This window comes from Emys orbicularis, chromosome 8, assembly GCF_028017835.1.
Source record: "Emys orbicularis isolate rEmyOrb1 chromosome 8, rEmyOrb1.hap1, whole genome shotgun sequence".
NCBI lineage: Eukaryota > Metazoa > Chordata > Testudines > Emydidae > Emys > Emys orbicularis.
In genome coordinates, this window is record NC_088690.1 from 46438497 (window position 1) to 46456712 (window position 18216).

Below are 18216 nucleotides of genomic sequence, written 5' to 3' on the forward strand. Positions count from 1 at the left end.
TAGTGAGCAAGCAGAATAAACTCTTTGAAAGACTTCCTAGAAGGATCTCATTGGTGACTGATTCCAGTCTGTGGGAAAGCACATGTTCTTAATGAGCCTTTTGGTCCAAAATAATTCCTCCACTATGTAAGTTTTTCATAACCTTCAGCCACTAAGATTAATATTAAAGAGAGTCATGTGAGTATTTGTCCCTCCCCAAGCAGTCATATCATTTTTACAAGAGGTAGGGTGTTTCTTATGGACAGGGAGCAAGGAGTGAAACCCTCTTCAAGGAGACTCACTGCTCATCAGAATGGCTGACACACCTGCACACTTTAGGAAAGCAAAATCTAACTTAATTATTTTAAGCTTAGGAGGCTTCAAATTCATTTCCCAGGCATTGCCATTTCTGAGTCCTAATCAATGAAGCCTCCTTCCTCTCTGAACTTCATGAATTTCACTTTGTGTATTTTTCTCTGTTTCTGTCTCAAGTGCATCCATGCCTACTTCTCTTTAATACTTGTGTATGTGGAACGTCATCCCTGATATTGTGTCTCACAGTCTTCATTTAAATGCCTTTGGTTTGTGTGAGGGATTGTGACCATTCTTTAACTCCCATAAATAAAAATCAAGGAACTAAGATGATGGATACTGTACCACCCAAGCAACTCCATAGCATTTTGTGTATTCCTTTCTCTATTCTGCTTGTCTTGCTTTCCTAATACTGCTTCTCTATGTATTCTTGCTTTCCAAGATAGTAGTCAGTTGGCTAAGTATGTTTAAGATTTATGGGCTACAGGTGCTATCTTATTCTGAAAATATTTAGCACATTTTTGACGCTGGTAAAAACATCAGTAACATACTATGCTATAGTATAGAAGGTCCTTTCTAGGATCCTTCCATAGAATTCTCCATGTCTGGTTTCTTTAACTATTGTTCTATGAGATGCACTTTTACTTTGGTAGACATCCCTTTATATTTCTGACTTTCAGGAATGGAGAGCCATAGCATGGACTCAGTTAATGAGCATTACTTTCAGATAACTTGAATTGCATATATTTAATTTTCCTTTGTATATATTAAAAGAAATGTGCATAGCCACATTCCTGTCCAATTACAGATATATTATGACAAATGAGACTTGTACTAATTCATGAGTGTGAAAAATTTCAAGAGAATTCTATTTTTTTTTAACCAGGTGGAAAACTTCACAGTATCTTTCTCAGATGGCCGAGTATTGTGCTATTTGATTCACCACTATCATCCATGTTATGTGCCTTTGGAAGCTGTATCCCAGTGTACCACTCAAACAGTAGAATGTACAAAAACTGGTACAGTAGCACTAAATTCTTCCTCTGAATCTGATACATCTCTAAATATGTTGGATGGAACATTTGACCAAAGTGAGTCATTCTTTAATATAAGGTTTTGAAGCAGATTAAGTGTTTTTAAAAAAAAACAAAAAAAACCCCCTTAATCTGACTAACAAACATGATTATATTTTTCCTTCTGTGTTAAAGCTATAACTACCTCAGTCCTCTATAAGGAACTTCTTGACAATGAAAAGAGAAATTTCCAGTTGATTAATACTGCAGTTTCTGACCTGGGTGGAATACCAGCTATGATTCATCATTCAGATATGTCAAATACTATTCCTAATGAGAGGGTGAGAGAGTTTTTTATATATATGTCATATAAACTGTCATCGTCTCCTGAACAGGCCTAACTTACCGTGGTTTTTTTTTTATATATATATTTCTTTTAGGTTGTTATTACCTATCTGTCGTTTCTGTGTTCACGGCTTCTAGATCTTCGAAAAGAGACTCGAGCTGCTCGGCTAATTCAGTCAGTTTGGAGGAAATACAGACTGAACGCAGAGCTAAAACTCCATCAGGTATCTTTATCAAGGACTTCATTCTTTTGTGAAGTAGTACAGTAAAAGCTGTTATCTGGCCCTGTACCAGCCGGAAAGCTCTATAAACCAGCATTTCCAATCGTCATAGAAAGTCCGGTTGGCGCCGGGCCAGCAGGCTACCTACCTGGCTCCGTGTGACTCCCCAGAAGTGGCGACCTGTCCCTGCTGCTCCTAGGCTGAAGAATGGCCATGCAGGCACTGCCCCCCACAGATCCCATTGGCCATGGTTCCAGGCCAATGGGAGCTGCGAAGGCAGTGCACAGGGCAGGGGCAGCACGCAGAGCTGCCTCTGCCTAAGAGCAGTAGGGACAGGTAGCCACTTACGGGGAGCTGCCTGAGGTGAGCGCCCCCCAGAGCCCACGCCCTGCACCCTCTCCCGCACCCAATGTTTAGTTAACTGGCATTTTTCACTTACCAGCACCCCCCATTTCCCCAACATGCCGGATAAAAAAGTTTTTACTGTAATAATCACTCTTGGTTTGTGGTACAGTGCGGGATACAAAATCAACAAAGTTGTAAATGGATAGTCTTCAGAGAGTAGTATTTGTAACTACTTTTTGAGGACTTCATATGTTACTAAGATGGTTGACACAATCTTGCTTTAGAGCAAAATGCATCTTTTCATTCTCTTCAGAATGAGAGGTAGTCAATGTAAAGACTAGTGCTCTGCCAGGGTTACATTTAATGTTAATAAGAGTGTTTCAGTCCTTTTCCCAAGTCAAGGCTGAAGTGGCTTTACTGAACTTTATGAAGAACTCCACACTTCTTTACAATTTAAAATAAAATGAAAAGAATACCACATTTGAACTAGATCTCTTGCCACTGTGCAATGTATAGGATTTGACACACAATTTGACCAAAGCATTTCAATTGGAATTTTCAACAATCTTGGTCTTCCATTTCTGACTTTCTACAGGGAATTATGCTAAATTATATGTTCATTTTGAAATATACAAGACTATAAAAATTGCCAAACAACTTGTTGCCCACTTCAAACTTTAATTCAGGTACTTAAAAGTGAAAGGTAGCTGGGGTACATTCAAGGCTGCAGGATTTCACCATGCTTCGTTACCACGTGTATAGCATTACATTTTTCTTCTTTGTGTAGTGTCCCTATGGGTGCTCCACTGTAAGTGTGCTTGTGTCCCTACACTGCTGATTGGAGAACTTTGATAGCAGTGTCTGTTAGGTCCACTCATGCACTGTCTCTCCTTGTGCTGCCCTTGCGTGGTGCACCAACAGCATGCCTCTTGAGCCTCACCCAAGAAACCTCCTGGAATAGCCCCTTGGCCGCAGCATCTAGGGGTTCTTAACTGCCTCTAGAGATCGAGGAACAGGAAACTGGTACCAAGGAGGAAGTGACACCAAGGAGCATATTCTAGTCTCTGGACGAAGCCATCATGCCTCCCACTCCATCTTTGGCAGATGACTTTCATGTTTTCCAGGAGCTTGCAAACACCCTCCAGGTACAATTGGAGGAAGTCAAGGACACCCATCATCAGCTCTTGACATCCTTCACTCTTCGTCCTCAAAAATCGCCTTCTTGATTAATGAGGCCATTTTAGTCCTGGAAAACATCTTGTGGAAAGCCCTGGCATCAGTAGTGTCAACCTGCAAGCGAGTGGATAAAAGATAGTATGTCTTAGCCCAGGAATCTGAATTCCTAGTTTCCCACTCCTCACCCAACTCCATTGTGGTGGATGTCGTCAACTCCCGCAGCCAATAACATCTATCAAGGACTACTCCCTATAATAGGGATTGGAAGTGCCTTGATCCTTTCGGCAGAGAAGTGTTCTTCTCAGGCACTTTGCAGTTCTGTATCGCCAACTACCAAGCCCTCACGGCGAAATACAACTACATAAATTACTCGAAACGGAATGACTTTATTGAAAAGTTGACAGACACATCACAATTCCTTTAAGGCCGTTATCCAGGAGGGCCAATTAGTGGCAAAGATATTGCTGCAATCTGTCCTCGACGCAGCCGACATGGCAGCTAGGTTCATCTCTACAGCTGTGGTAATGCAATGAGCATCATAGCTTCATTTTGTCAGGATTCCCAAATGAGGGGTAGTCCACAGTTGAGGACCTTCCCTTTTGAGGGCACGAAGCTCTTCGCTGGGAAGACTGACGCCTTCGTTCGCACTCTGAAGGACTCCAGGTCTACCCTCCAGTCACTGGTTATCTATACACTGGGACAAAAGAGACTATTTAGTCCCCAGCCCCAGCATAAACCACACGCCACCCACCCTCCTCCCCTCTACTTCAGAGTTCTTGTTAATGACTCTGTGGTAGAGAAGGAAATAAGGGAGGTTAGCCTGCATGTGCTGATAAGTCTTGTGGTGCAGCACGAGGAGAGACAGTACATGTGTGGTCCCAGCAGACACTGCTACCAAAGTTCTCTGATTAGCAGTGTAGGGACACAAGCACACCTACAGTGGAGCATCCATATATGGACACACATCTCGAAGAACCATCATTACTGCACAAGGTGAGGAACTTCGTCAAAGAGTTCCTTAATATAGAAGTTAAAAGCTAGAACTACTGCTAATATCTAAAGTTAAAAGTGCTGAAGATGTGAATAAAGATTGTCCAAGGGGAGAAGGCAAGAACATAACGTACTATCTATAATGACTTACCAGCTGAAATCCCTAAGATCTATTTCAGGAAAGTTTGCTTCCAGTAACAGGAAGTGAAGAAATAACAAATCTTCTCGCCTAAGCTAAAGGGGTGGGGGTGGGGGTTGAAATATGATACTACATATATATTAACTAACTTTTGTTATTAGTGGGAAACTGTCTCCCTTTGACAAATCTCTGAAAATAACTATAATCAACATAGTTTTACTAATTGGCATTTATGTATTGCAATTAGAGGGATCCTGTTTTGATGCTGAAAAAGCACATGAAGCTTATTTGAAAATGTGTGTTTGAGGGAGAAATAAACATTGTTACTCAAACTAAGATCTAGTAAAATGTGTATTCCAGTAAATTTTTGGAACTGATAATGCTGTGACCTCATTTTCCTTCAAGAAACGATGGAGGCTTAGCTTTGGGTACCTACTCTGTTGTTTTTTGTTTTTAAACTAAAAACAAACAACTTTCAATGGAAATTCACTCCCTTGCAGGAAAAAGACAAAGCTGCTCGGATTATTCAATCAACTGTAATAAATTTTCTGTCTCACCGGCGCATCCAGAAAAAAGTTAATGCAGCAATTTTCATTCAGAAACACTGGAGAAGATATTTAGCTGAGAGGAAAACTTTGAAATTAAAAATGGCAAAACTGGAGGAAACTAAAAGTGAATCCGCTACAGTCATCCAGGTACGATTAAGTTAACGGGGGCAAAAAGCAATAAAGCTTTTTAAAAGAAGCTTCTTCTCTACTTAAAGTTGAAGGAAAAGGCACATTCCAATGTCAGGTTTCAGAGTAGCAGCCGTGTTAGTCTGTATCCGCAAAAATAACAGGAGTACTTGTGGCACCTTAGAGACTAACAAATTTATTAGAGCATAAGCTTTCGTGGGCTACAACCCACTTCTTCGGATGCATATAGAGTGAACCATATATTGAGGAGATATATATATACACACACATACAGAGAGCATGAACAGGTGGGAGTTGTCTTACCAACTCTGAGAGGCCAATTAAGTAAGAGGGAAAAAAACTTTTGAAGTGATAATCAAGATGGCTCAGTACAGACAGTTTGATAAGAAGCAAGTGTGAAAATACTTACAAGGGGAGATAGATTCAATGTTTGTAATGGCTCAGCCATTCCCAATCCCTATTTAGCCCTGAGTTGATTGTGTCTAGTTTGCATATCAATTCCAGCTCAGCAGTCTCTCGTTGGAGTCTGTTTTTGAAGTTTTTCTGTTTTAAGATAGCCACCCGCAGGTCTGTCAAAGAATGGCCAGACAGGTTAAAGTGTTCTCCCACTGGTTTTTGAGTATTATGATTCCTGATGTCAGATTTGTGTCCATTAATTCTTTTGCGTAGAGACTGTCCGGTTTGGCCAATGTACATGGCAGAGGGGCATTGCTGGCACATGATGGCATATATCACATTGGTAGATGTGCAGGTGAACGAGCCACAGATGGTATGGCTGATGTGATTAGGCCCTATGATGGTGTCACTTGAATAGATATGTGGACAGAGTTGGCATCGGGCTTTGTTACAAGGATAGGTTCCTGGGTCAGTGTTTTTGTTCAGTGATGTGTGGTTGCTGGTGAGTATTTGCTTTAGGTTGGGGGGTTGTCTGTAAGCGAGGACAGGTCTGTCTCCCAAGATCTGTGAGAGTAAAGGATCATCTTTCAGGATAGGTTGTAGATCTCTGATGATGCGCTGGAGAGGTTTTAGTTGGGGGCTGAAGGTGACAGCTAGTGGTGTTCTGTTATTTTCTTTGTTGGCCCTGTCTTGTAGGAGGTGACTTCTGGGTACTCGTCTGGCTCTGTCAATCTGTTTTTTCACTTCAGCAGGTGGGTATTGTAGTTTTAAGAATGCTTGATAGAGATCTTGTAGGTGCTTGTCTCTATCTGAGGGATTGGAGCAAATGCGGTTATATCTTAGAGCTTGGCTGTAGACAATGGATCGTGTGGTGTGTCCTGGATGGAAGCTGGAGGCATGTAGGTAAGTGTAGCGGTCAGTAGGTTTCCGGTACAGGGTGGTATTTATGTGACCATCGCTTATTAGCACAGTAGTGTCCAGGAAATGGACCGCTTGTGTGGATTGATCTAGGCTGAGGTTGATGGTGGGATGGAAATTATTGAAATCATGGTGGAATTCCTCAAGGGCTTCTTTTCCATGGGTCCAGATGATGAAGATGTCATCAATGTAGCGCAAGTAGAGTAGGGGCGTTAGGGGACGAGAGCTAAGGAAGCGTTGTTCTAAGTCAGCCATAAAAATGTTGGCATACTGTGGGGCCATGCGGGTACCCATAGCAGTGCCGCTGACTTGAAGGTATATATTGTCCCCAAATGTGAAATAGTTGTGGGTGAGGACAAAGTCACAGAGTTCAGCCACCAGGTTAGCTGTGACATTATCGGGGATACTGTTCCTGATAGCTTGTAGTCCATCTGTGTGTGGAATATTGGTGTAGAGGGCTTCTACGTCCATAGTGGCCAGGATGGTGTTTTCTGGAAGATCACCGATGGATTCTAGTTTCCTCAGGAAGTCAGTAGTATCTCGAAGATAGCTAGGAGTGCTGGTAGCGTAGGGTCTGAGGAGAGAGTCCACATAACCAGACAAGCCTGATGTTAGGGTGCCAATGCCTGAGATGATGGGGCGTCCAGGATTTCCAGGTTTATGGATCTTGGGTAGCAAATAGAATGTCCCTGGTCGGGGTTCTAGGCATGTGTCTGTACAGATTTGTTCCTGTGCTTTGTCAGGGAGTTTTTTTAGCAGATGGTGTAGTTTCTTTAGGTAATCCTCAGTGGGATCAGAGGATAATGGCCTGTAGAATGTGGTGTTAGAGAGCTGCACATCTACCAATGTGATATATGCCATCATGTGCCAGCAATGCCCCTCTGCCATGTACATTGGCCAAACCGGACAGTCTCTACGCAAAAGAATTAATGGACACAAATCTGACATCAGGAATCATAATACTCAAAAACCAGTGGGAGAACACTTTAACCTGTCTGGCCATTCTTTGACAGACCTGCGGGTGGCTATCTTAAAACAGAAAAACTTCAAAAACAGACTCCAACGAGAGACTGCTGAGCTGGAATTGATATGCAAACTAGACACAATCAACTCAGGGCTAAATAGGGATTGGGAATGGCTGAGCCATTACAAACATTGAATCTATCTCCCCTTGTAAGTATTTTCACACTTGCTTCTTATCAAACTGTCTGTACTGAGCCATCTTGATTATCACTTCAAAAGTTTTTTTCCTCTTACTTAATTGGCCTCTCAGAGTTGGTAAGACAACTCCCACCTGTTCATGCTCTCTGTATGTGTGTGTATATATATCTCCTCAATATATGGTTCACTCTATATGCATCCGAAGAAGTGGGTTGTAGCCCACGAAAGCTTATGCTCTAATAAATTTGTTAGTCTCTAAGGTGCCACAAGTACTCCTGTTATTATTCCAATGTCAGAGGTTTTGCTGGTGGCATCACAAAGACTTAAAGCAGAATATTCTCTGCTTTCAGTAGCTGCAGACTAAACTACCCAGAACTCTAGACCATTCCTTTGAAAGTGCCAAATGGGACATCATGCTGGTATTTGCTATTGTTTTTAATGTTTCCCATTGGTACACCAAAGGGTTTAAAATAGTGGTTCCTAAATTTCTGATCACATGGTGCTGTTTTGCTTCTTTTCCAGCTGCTAAATAGCACTGAGCCTGAAAATTCATTAATTTCTTAATAATCCTTCTGTATATAAGCAACTGCTATAGGTGCCACAGGATGCTTGCTTTTAGTGGGAGGAGAAGTAGTCATCTATTGTCTCATTCCTGATTGTGCTAATACCTAAGACATTTTCTCTATTAAGATGTGATACATACTTTGAATACGTATGAGAACCCCTTATTGTTACTTTTAATTCAGAACTCTTATAAATAAGAATATATAAATAAATACCCAACAGTAACTTGTGGACTTCAACCCAAATGCTAGTTAAACTTTTTGTAAGAAAACTCTGGGACTTTGTTAATTCTCAGTTTATTTCTCAATAGTTTGAAAGGGAATCTTAACTGCTTTAATAGTTCGCCCTTTGGCACAGAATTGGTATGTAAAAAGAAATAGCCTTAATGCATTCTGTATTTGTGATCATGAAAAAAGTTCTGGACCGTTAGTCTGGGGATAGGGTAGCAGTGAATAAATTGGAACCCACAGACGAATAGTTCATAAACTGAGGATTAATGTTGAAAGTGGCAAAGTTGGGGGGTTCTTTTTGTTTTTGTTTTTCTTTTTTTGATAAGAAAAGTAACTAGCTCTTGGGGTGAAACTTCTAGGCCAACTTGAATATTAATATAATCTCAGTTTAATCCATAAATTTATCATTCTGTTCTATTTTGCAGACTTACTGGAGGAGATTCTCTGCTAGAAAAAGATATCTGCAGTTAAGATACTATGCTATCCTTGTGCAAGCTAGGATAAGAATGTTGATTGCTGCTGCTGCATATAAACGACTTCTTTGGGCAACTGTTACAATTCAGAGACATTTGCGTGCTTCCTTGGTGGCAAAACAAGATCAGCAAAGATATGAAACTTTAAAGTCTTCATCACTTGTCATTCAATCTGCATTTAGAAGATGGAGAAAACACAAAATTGAGCAGAAAATTAAAGCTGCGATAGTGTTGCAAACTACTTTCCGAAAATGGCAAGCCTCAAAATTAGCTAAGAGAGAGCAAGCTGCTGTTGTCATACAGTCTTGGTATAGAATGCATAAAGATTTGAAGCAGTATTTACATGTTAGAAAAAGTGCTATCCAGATTCAAGCCTGGCTTAGATGTGTTCAGGCTAAACATGTTTATGAGGAAAAAAGGGCATGCATACTGATGATTCAAAAGTATTACAGAGCTTATTGGTTGGGTAAAATTCAAAGAGAAAACTATTTGCAAAAACGTGCAGCAGTTACAGTCCTCCAAGCTGCTTTTAGAGGCAGGAAAACTCGTCTGTTATATAGACAAATAAAAGCAGTCTATGTTGTTCAATCACATTGGAGAATGAGACAAGAGCAGCAAAGATTTTTACTCATGAAACAGTCTGTTGTTACATTACAGTCGCATGTGAGAAAATATCAACAACTAAAAAGATACAAAGAGACTAAAAATGCTGTTTGCATAATTCAAACTCGATACAGAGCATATGTTTCATCTAAAAATGCTGTCTCTTCTTTCCAGAAAATGCGCCTTGCTGCCATTGTGCTACAATCTGCCTACAGAAGAATGCAAGCTAGGAAAGAGGCCCACATATTGAGATCTGTGGTGAAAATTCAGTCAAGTTATCGTGCTTATGTTGCCCAGAAAAAAATTGAAAATTTAAAAGCTGCTGCAGTGAAGATTCAGGCTTTTATAAAAATGATACAAGCACGTAAACATTACCGTGCTTTAAGGGAGGCAGCACTCTATGTTCAACGAAGATACCGTTCCCAAAAATACATCCTTCAACTTAAAGAAGAATATAGGAAACTGAAGGAAGCTTGTGTCAGAGTTCAAGCTGTAGTGCGAGGGCATCTGATCAGAAAACAAGTACAAAGCTGGAGAGAGGCTGCAACCTTGCTCCAGGCTTACTACAGAATGAAAAGGGATAGGCAACGTTATTTGAGGGTGTATACCGCTACTGTTATCATTCAGAATCGTTATTGTGCATACCAAGAGCAAGTCCGTCAGAGGCAGAAATTCTTGAAAGTCAAAAAGGCAGTTGTCTGCTTGCAAGCAGCCTACAGAGGTTATAGAGTACGCAAAATGCTTAAACTTCAGTATACAGCCACTGTTAAAATCCAGACAGCTTTTAGAGCTCATGCTGCAAGAATGAAATATCAAGCAATGATTCAGGCCTCTATTGTGATTCAGAGGTGGTACAGAACCTACAAAACGGGTTACAAAGTGAGACTGAGCTTCTTAAAAAGAAGAGCAGCTGTGATTTCTCTTCAAGCAGCTCTTCGTGGTTGGCAAGTACGAAAACAGGTTCAGAGGCAACATGCTGCTGCAGTTACAATACAAACTACCTTTAGAAAGTTCCAGGCTCAAAGATTCAGGCTTATAAACAGTGCTGTGCTAACTATCCAGCGGCATTATAGAGCCAGTATTGTAGGTAGAAAACAGCGGCAAGAATATATGGAATTGCATAACTGTATTGTACAGCTCCAGGCAGTTTGGAGAGGAAGAACTGTGAGAAAACAAATTCAAAGGAAGCATCAATTTGCAGTAATCATACAATCCTATTACAGAATGCATGTAAATCAATCAAAGTTGAAAACTTTGAGACAAGCTGTCTTAGTGATTCAGAGACACTACAGAGCTTACTGTATGAAAAAGGAACAACGTACACTTTATCTAAAAACAAAAGCAGCTGCCTTAGTCTTGCAAGCTGCTTTCCGTGGGATGAGAGTGAGGAAACAATTATGGGAACTCAACGAAGCTGCTACTATTATACAAGCAACCTACAAATCCTACGTAGTAAAAACAAAATATGCAGAACTTAAAGCTATGACTATCATGGTTCAAAGGCGGTATCGTGCAGTAGTTCAAGCTAAGTATCAAAAGCAGGAATATCTGTCTTTAAAGAATGCAGTTGTTAAAATTCAGGCTATTTATAGAGGTATAAAAGTAAGAAGACAAATTCACTGCATGCATCAGGCAGCTATTTCAATTCAAGCCATGTTTAAGATGCATCGTATAAACATTAGATATCGTGCAGTGAAACTGGCAGCAACTGTAATTCAAATTAGATATAGAGCATTTTGTCAAGGGAGAGTGGAACGTAAAAAATACTTAATGTTACAGAGATCATCCCTTGTCCTTCAGGCTGCCTATAGAGGCATGAAAGTTCGAAGAAAGGTAAGAATTATGCATCAATCTGCAACAATAATACAGTCATATTATCAAATGCACAGACAACAAAAAGATTTCAAAAAGTTATCCACGGTAACTAAACAGATACAGCAGTGGTATCGTGCTTGCAAAGAACGAAATGTTCAAGTACATAAATACAGGATTATGAAGAGGGCCATACTCTGTATCCAGGCTGCGTTTCGCGGCATGAAAACCAGGAGACATTTGAAAATGATGCATGTAGCTGCAGCCTTTCTTCAAAGGAGAGTTAGATCCTTTCTTAAAAGGAAAAAATATATTTCTCTTAGGACAGCTGCTGTTATGATTCAGAGAAAATATAGAGCAACAGCACATGCAAAGCAACAGCACCAAGAATATCTTCATCTCCGAAAGGCTGCTGTTACCATACAGTCTGCTTATAGAGGCTTTGTGGTAAGGAAAAAGATGCAACAGATGCACAGGGCTGCTACAGTTATCCAAGCAGCTTTAAGAATGTATAGAATGTGTATTTCCTATCAATCTGTCAAATTTGCTTCAGTAACTATACAACAACATTACCGAGCTTACAAGGAGGGAAAACGTGTGAGAGAAATGTATTTAAAACAGTACAACTCTGTTTTAGTTCTTCAGACTGCCTATAGAGGAATGAAAACAAGACAGCTCCTAAAGAAAAAACATAATGCTGCCACCATTATACAAAGCAATTATCGAATGTACAGGCAAAGTTGTTGTTACAAAAAAGTACAGTGGGCAACCCAAGTAATACAGAAAAGATACAGAGCCAGTAAGCTGAGAGGAATTGCAGTACAGCAGTACTCTTCTATGAAGAAAGCAGCAACTTGCATCCAGAGAGCTTTTCGAGAGATGAGGGCAAGAAAAAAACATCAAGAAATGTGCCATGCTGCTGCTGTTCTTCAGAGACGTTTTAAAACATTTAAAGAACGACAAAGGTATCTTTCCCTTAAAGCTGCTGCTGTTGTCCTTCAGAGAAGATACAGAGCTTTAATTTTGGTAAGATGGCACACTCGGGAATACCTTTCTTTTCGTAGAGCAGTTATTCGTATACAGTCTCTGTACAGGGGTATTCAAACAAGAAGAAACATTCAGCATATGCATTTGGCTGCCAGCACAATACAGTCAGCATTTAGAATGCATAGGATTAAAATCTCCTACCAGAGAATGAGAATTGCAGCTGTAGTCATACAGAATTATTACAGATTCTATGTTAAAGGAAAAATTCAACGGAAGAGATATCTGACAATTCAGAAATCTGTGCTGGTTATTCAGGCTGCTTATAGAGGCATGAAAGCACGACAAGAACTGAAAATCATGCATGCATCAGCAACTATAATACAGTCTCTTTATCGTATGCACAAACAGCATAATCATTATAAACAGTTACGTTGGGCAGTCAGAGTTGTACAGCAAAGGTTCAGAGCTAACAGGGCAAGAGGAGCTGAAGTAAAAAACTATACCAAAATTAAAAAGGCTGCCCTTTGTCTTCAGTCTGCTTTTCGTGCTAAAAAAGCTAGGCAGTTGGCTACAATCATACAAGCAGTTCGGCGTATTCAATCAGTCTTACAGATGTACTTAGACAGGAGACGTTTTCTTAAGAAGAAGACGGCAGCAATAGCAATTCAGTCTGCGTTCCGATGCCATAGAATGAAGACTCACTACAAAGCAATTCGGGATTCAACAGTTGCAATTCAGCGATGGTACAGAGCCTGTCGAATGGCTCGTTTACAGAAAGCTGAGTACTCTGCCCAAAGGCAAGCCATAATAATTATTCAGTCTGCCTATCGTGGAACAGTAATAAGAAAAATGGCAAAGCAAAAACGTGCTGCAAGAAAGATTCAGTCTTTTCTTCACATGGCTGTGCATCGTAGAAAATTTGTTCGACTCAGAGCAGCAGCTGTTACGTTGCAGACTTACTACTTGATGAATAAAACCAAATTACAGTACATGACCTACAGAAAGGCAGCATTTGTATTACAGCAGCACTACAGATCATATTTAGCTATGAAACACCAAAGAGGAGCTTACTTAAGAACCCGGAAGAGCATTATAATTATACAATCTAGAATCAGGGGATTCATCGAGCAGAGAAAGATTCAGAAAATTAAACAAAGCACAATAAAAATTCAGGTATGTGAAAATGCAATATGTGTTGTGTTGTATACATCCCTGGTTAATACTGTAACATCTGATGACAAACTGTAATATAAATTGTGTTAAAAACAAGACCAAAAGTGCAATACTGGTTGCCAGTATGTAATAGGTTTCTGAAGCATGATTGATGTAACTGCTATAACAATCATCAACGGATGAATCAGTTATACTCTGAAAGGTGACTTTAAAAATGGCATTGTTAGTGACTTCCACATTCAAAATGCTCGTTTTACAAGTAATAACTTTTCCTAAATTCTAGTTCTACAAACTCAACTTTCAGGCTGCGAATGTGAAGTTGGTGTTTTTCCTGCTTGTGCAGGAAACAAAGATTCTTCAGGTTAAACTATGCCCTCGTATTCAGTCGGTTTGTACAGATTAGACTAATGGTAATTTAATAGTTATACTGATACGAGAAGGAATGGAAGCCAGCTCATTTACTTAAATGTGTGGGCTCTGGAGTGGTAAGTAGAGTAAAAGTAGTAACTTATTTTGTCAAAGTGAGAAGCTATGACAATATACATAAAGCAAGGGGTAGGAAGATGCCATTTTTGCATAGTCTCTTTCAGCCCTCTTTAAAAGGCTCTCTTTTAGGGTGAGTAAATGGCTGATCTTGATCCCTTTTAAAAAACTTGTTAACGTTAGATGTTTGAGGCCCCTGAATCCAGAGATATGTCTAGGAATTTGAGGAAAAACACTCAGAAACCCAGTCTTCCATCCCTCCGTGACAGGTCAAATGGCTGCTGGGAGAAAGTAGAGAGCACTGCTCTTGGCTTCACAGACTGTAGTGGGGAACTAACCAGTGGGTTCACAGTAGCTGGTCCTCTGAGCTCCCTTCTGGTGTTTCCCACTCTTTTTGGTTAGGTATGTCTCTCGCTACTCCCATAGGCTGTTTGTTTGTGGAAAGAGTTGCAAATGATTTTTTTCCCTAGTCCCCTTAGCTATCTTGTTTTGGGGGACAGGGGATTTCTCCTTGGACTGCCGTAGCTTCCTGGAGTAGGGGGTGCCAAGATACGCCTTACCTTTTTACATTTCCTTCTCCTGCACAGCCCAAAAAGGGGAGTAGGAGTTTTAGGGTTTCTTATAATGTTCCAGATTTTTTTGTTTGGGAGAAGGGGGAAACCCTCCCATTTATTTTTCAGTTGCTGGAGCCCCTGAGATAAAGCAGCAGAAACTATCTAACCTCACTTCTTACTAATGTGCAAGTGTACCTAGACAGGTGATTGGGCTTCTGCCTTCAAAACAGAGAGCGCATAAGGTGGGAGATCCTCAGCATCCCAAATTCCCATAATATAGATGCAGAAATAATTTGATTGGCCACTTACAAAAAGTGAAATCGGTGAGTAGAGCCACAGTTTATGGTAAGAGCAGAAAAAAAAGTACAGTATAAACTGAAATATGCTAGGATTTACCATGGATTTAGTTAGAGACAACAATACCTTCACTACAAGTTTCCAACTCTGTAAATACAGCAGTGCTACTGAGCCCATCACCTTTGAAATATTGAACAACAAAAACAGCTTCAAATCAAAGTAGTTGCAGTTAGGTTTCAGGTTGTTCCACCATTATCTTTAAAATCTGTAACTTTTATCTTTTAATTCATTTTGGGATTTTTTTTCTTGCTGAAATTTACATTGATGGAAGTGTGTGTAGTATTCCCCAGCTTCTACTTTCTCTCTTGCTGTGTGCAGGAGAAACTGACTATACACAAAGTGCTATAGTAAAGAAACTGACAAGGTTTTCCCCGCCCTCCTTTCTAGTAATCTTGTGTGCAACTTGTAACAATAAGATTTAAAAAAGACATTCAGGCAGAAGTGACTAATTGGAGAAGTGGGGCGTTTCCTAGTTTGTCCCATTAAATACAAAATTAATTGCTTGTTTGTTTTTTTGTTTGATAGGCTTTGTTTAGGGGTTTTAAAGCCAGGCAGTTGGCTGGTAAAATGAGAGCTGCACGAACAATTCAAGCCTGGTTCAGAAGATACAGAGCACGAAAAGAATATACAGCTGTGGTAAAAGCTACTTGTGTCATTCAAGGTTATTTCAAAAGCAAACAGCAGAGGACCTGGTAATGTACTATTGTTGTGTGACGCACATCTTTTCATGGTCTTGAGCTATTTATTGTTTCATAACTTAATATTGCTTTGTAGTCTGGCAAATCTCTGTCATCTCTTAGGCCCTGATTCTGCAAAGACTCAAGTATGAGTAATCCATTGACTCCTTGTGGCTAATGTGCATAAAGTTATTCACATGTTTACATCTTTGAGGGTTGGGGCTTAATCTTTGTATTTGGTGTGAGTTTTGTGTTTGTTAATCTTGGAAAGACAGAAGGGAAGAGCCAGCTGCAGATGCTTTCCCCGCTTTCATCTCCATATGTGAAGTTTAGTTTTACTACGCTGCTTTCTTCTCAAGAGTTATGTTTGAGTTTTGAAAACTCCAGAATGAAAAACTTGGTTTCATTTTTTGTATGTTAATTAAAGTTCTAGTATCCTGCTCCAAAGTAAAACTTATTTTTGTTTTCTACTTATTTGTCTTGAGACAAGATCTAAAATTTCTCAAGTCACTTTTTACTAGTTTACTCCAATGATTCATGTTTCCATTGACTTTAACTAGTCTTGAGCCTTAAGAGGTGGGCCAGTGTTCTATACATACATACATACATACATACATACATACATAGAGACACAGAACCAAAATTTCTATGGACTTGATAACTTTCCAATGAATGCCACTTGTCTTGCTAATCTTCTGCTGATAGCAATAAATAAATGCAAATGAAAACTTTTCATTTTTTAAAACTCACGGGATTTTTTAGAAAAGCTAAAAATGTTCATTTGCATTAGGTTTTTGAAAATGAAGGCCTCTACAGTTACTATTCAGAGGAGATGGAGAGAAACCCTTACTGCAAGAACAATTCTGCTACAATTCCTAGCAACCAAAGAAGCTGCAGTTAAGATTCAATCAGGTTACAGAAGATACAGCACTAGGAAACAGATTAAAAAGGTATTTTCACTCTTAAATTCAGCTAAGACGGGGTGGTGTTGAATGTTAAATATTTTCAGTGTAATGTTAAACTTGTGTAATGTACTCGGCCAATAATTTAGCTTTCTCTCTAAAAAGTGAGCCTGTTCTTCACTTTTGATACATAACTACTTTTATTCAAGTTAATTTTTCCTAAAGAAAATGTTTAAGTTGAAAATAGAAGTACTTAAGTCAGAAAATGCCAAAGTGAAGTCCCCTATCAGCAAAGACTTAAGAGTGTGCTTAACTTTCGACACTCTGAATAGTCCCATTGAAGTTAACAAGGGAACATAGTAATTCTTCACTGTAGCTGTCGTTATCTGCTTTACTTTTAATTAGGGCTGTCGATTAATCACTATTAACTCACGATTAACTAAAAAAAAATTAATCGTGATTAAAAAATTAATTGCGACTAATCCGTTTTAATTGCACTGTTAAACAGTAGAATATCAATTGAAATTTATTAAATATTTTGGATGGTTTTTCTACATTTTCATATAGTATTCTGTGTTGTAATTGAAATGAAAGTTTATATTTTTGATTACACCTCTACCTCGATATAACGCTGTCTTCGGGAGCCAAAAAATCTTACCGCGTTCTAGGTGAAACTGCGTTCTATTGAACTTGCTTTGATCCACCAGAGTGCGCAGCCCTGCCCCTCCGGAGCACTGCTTTACCGCGTTATATCCAAATTCGTGGTATATCGGGTAGAGGTGTACAAATATTTGCACTGTAAAAATGATGATAAACAAAAGAAATAGTACTTTTCAATTCACCTCGTACAAGTACTGTAATGCAATCTTTGTCATGAAAGTGCAACTTACAAATGTAGATTTTTGTTGTTACGTAATTGCACTCAAAAACAAAATAATGTAAAACTTCAGAGCCTGCAAGTCCACTCTGTCTTAGCGATTGGCTGAACAAGAAGTAGGACTAACAAGTTTATTTACATTTACAGGAGATAATGCTGCCCTCTTCTTATTTACAATGTCAGCAGAAAGTGAGAATAGGCATTTGCATGGCACTTTTGTAGCCAGCATTGCAAGGTATTTACGTGCCAGATATGCTAAACATTCATGCTTCAGCCACCATTCCACAGGACATGCTTCCATGCTGATGCCGCTTGTTTTAAAAAAAAAAAAAAAAAGTTAATTAAATTTGTGACTGAACTCCTTGGGGGAGAATTGTATGTCCCCTGCTCTTTTACCCACATTCTGCCATATATTTCATGTTATAGCAGTCTTGGATGATGACCCAGCACATGTTCATTTTAAGAACACTTTCACTGCAGATTTGACAAAACGCAAAGAAGGTACCAATGTGAGATTTCTAAAGATAGCTACAGCACTCAACCCAAGGTTTTAAGAATCTGAAGTGCCTTCCAAAATCTGAGAGGGACGAGATGTGGAGCATGCTTTCAGAAGTCTTAAAAGAGCAACACTCCAATGCGGAAACTACAGAACCACCAAAAAAGAAAATCAGCCTGCTCAGATAATGAAAATGAACATGCGTCAGTCCATGCTGCTTTGGATTGTTATCGAGACGAACCCATCATCAACATGGACGTATGTCCTCTGGAATGGTGGTTGAAGCATGAAGGGACACATGAATCTTTAGCACATCTGGCACGTAAATATCTTGTGAT

The 18216-nt window shown here is 39.6% G+C and overlaps 1 protein-coding gene across 1 annotated transcript in view; it reads left to right on the forward strand.

Annotated features, from left to right (window-relative positions):
* The window catches only part of ASPM (assembly factor for spindle microtubules), a 41183-nt gene that overhangs the window by 15497 nt on the left and 7470 nt on the right, over window positions 1-18216 (forward strand). The window contains exons 14-20 of the mRNA XM_065409477.1: window positions 1178-1382; window positions 1500-1645; window positions 1745-1873; window positions 5021-5215; window positions 8910-13532; window positions 15452-15618; window positions 16394-16553. Coding sequence (XP_065265549.1) covers window positions 1178-1382; window positions 1500-1645; window positions 1745-1873; window positions 5021-5215; window positions 8910-13532; window positions 15452-15618; window positions 16394-16553 — 5625 coding nt within the window. The remainder of the gene's footprint in view (window positions 1-1177; window positions 1383-1499; window positions 1646-1744; window positions 1874-5020; window positions 5216-8909; window positions 13533-15451; window positions 15619-16393; window positions 16554-18216) is intronic.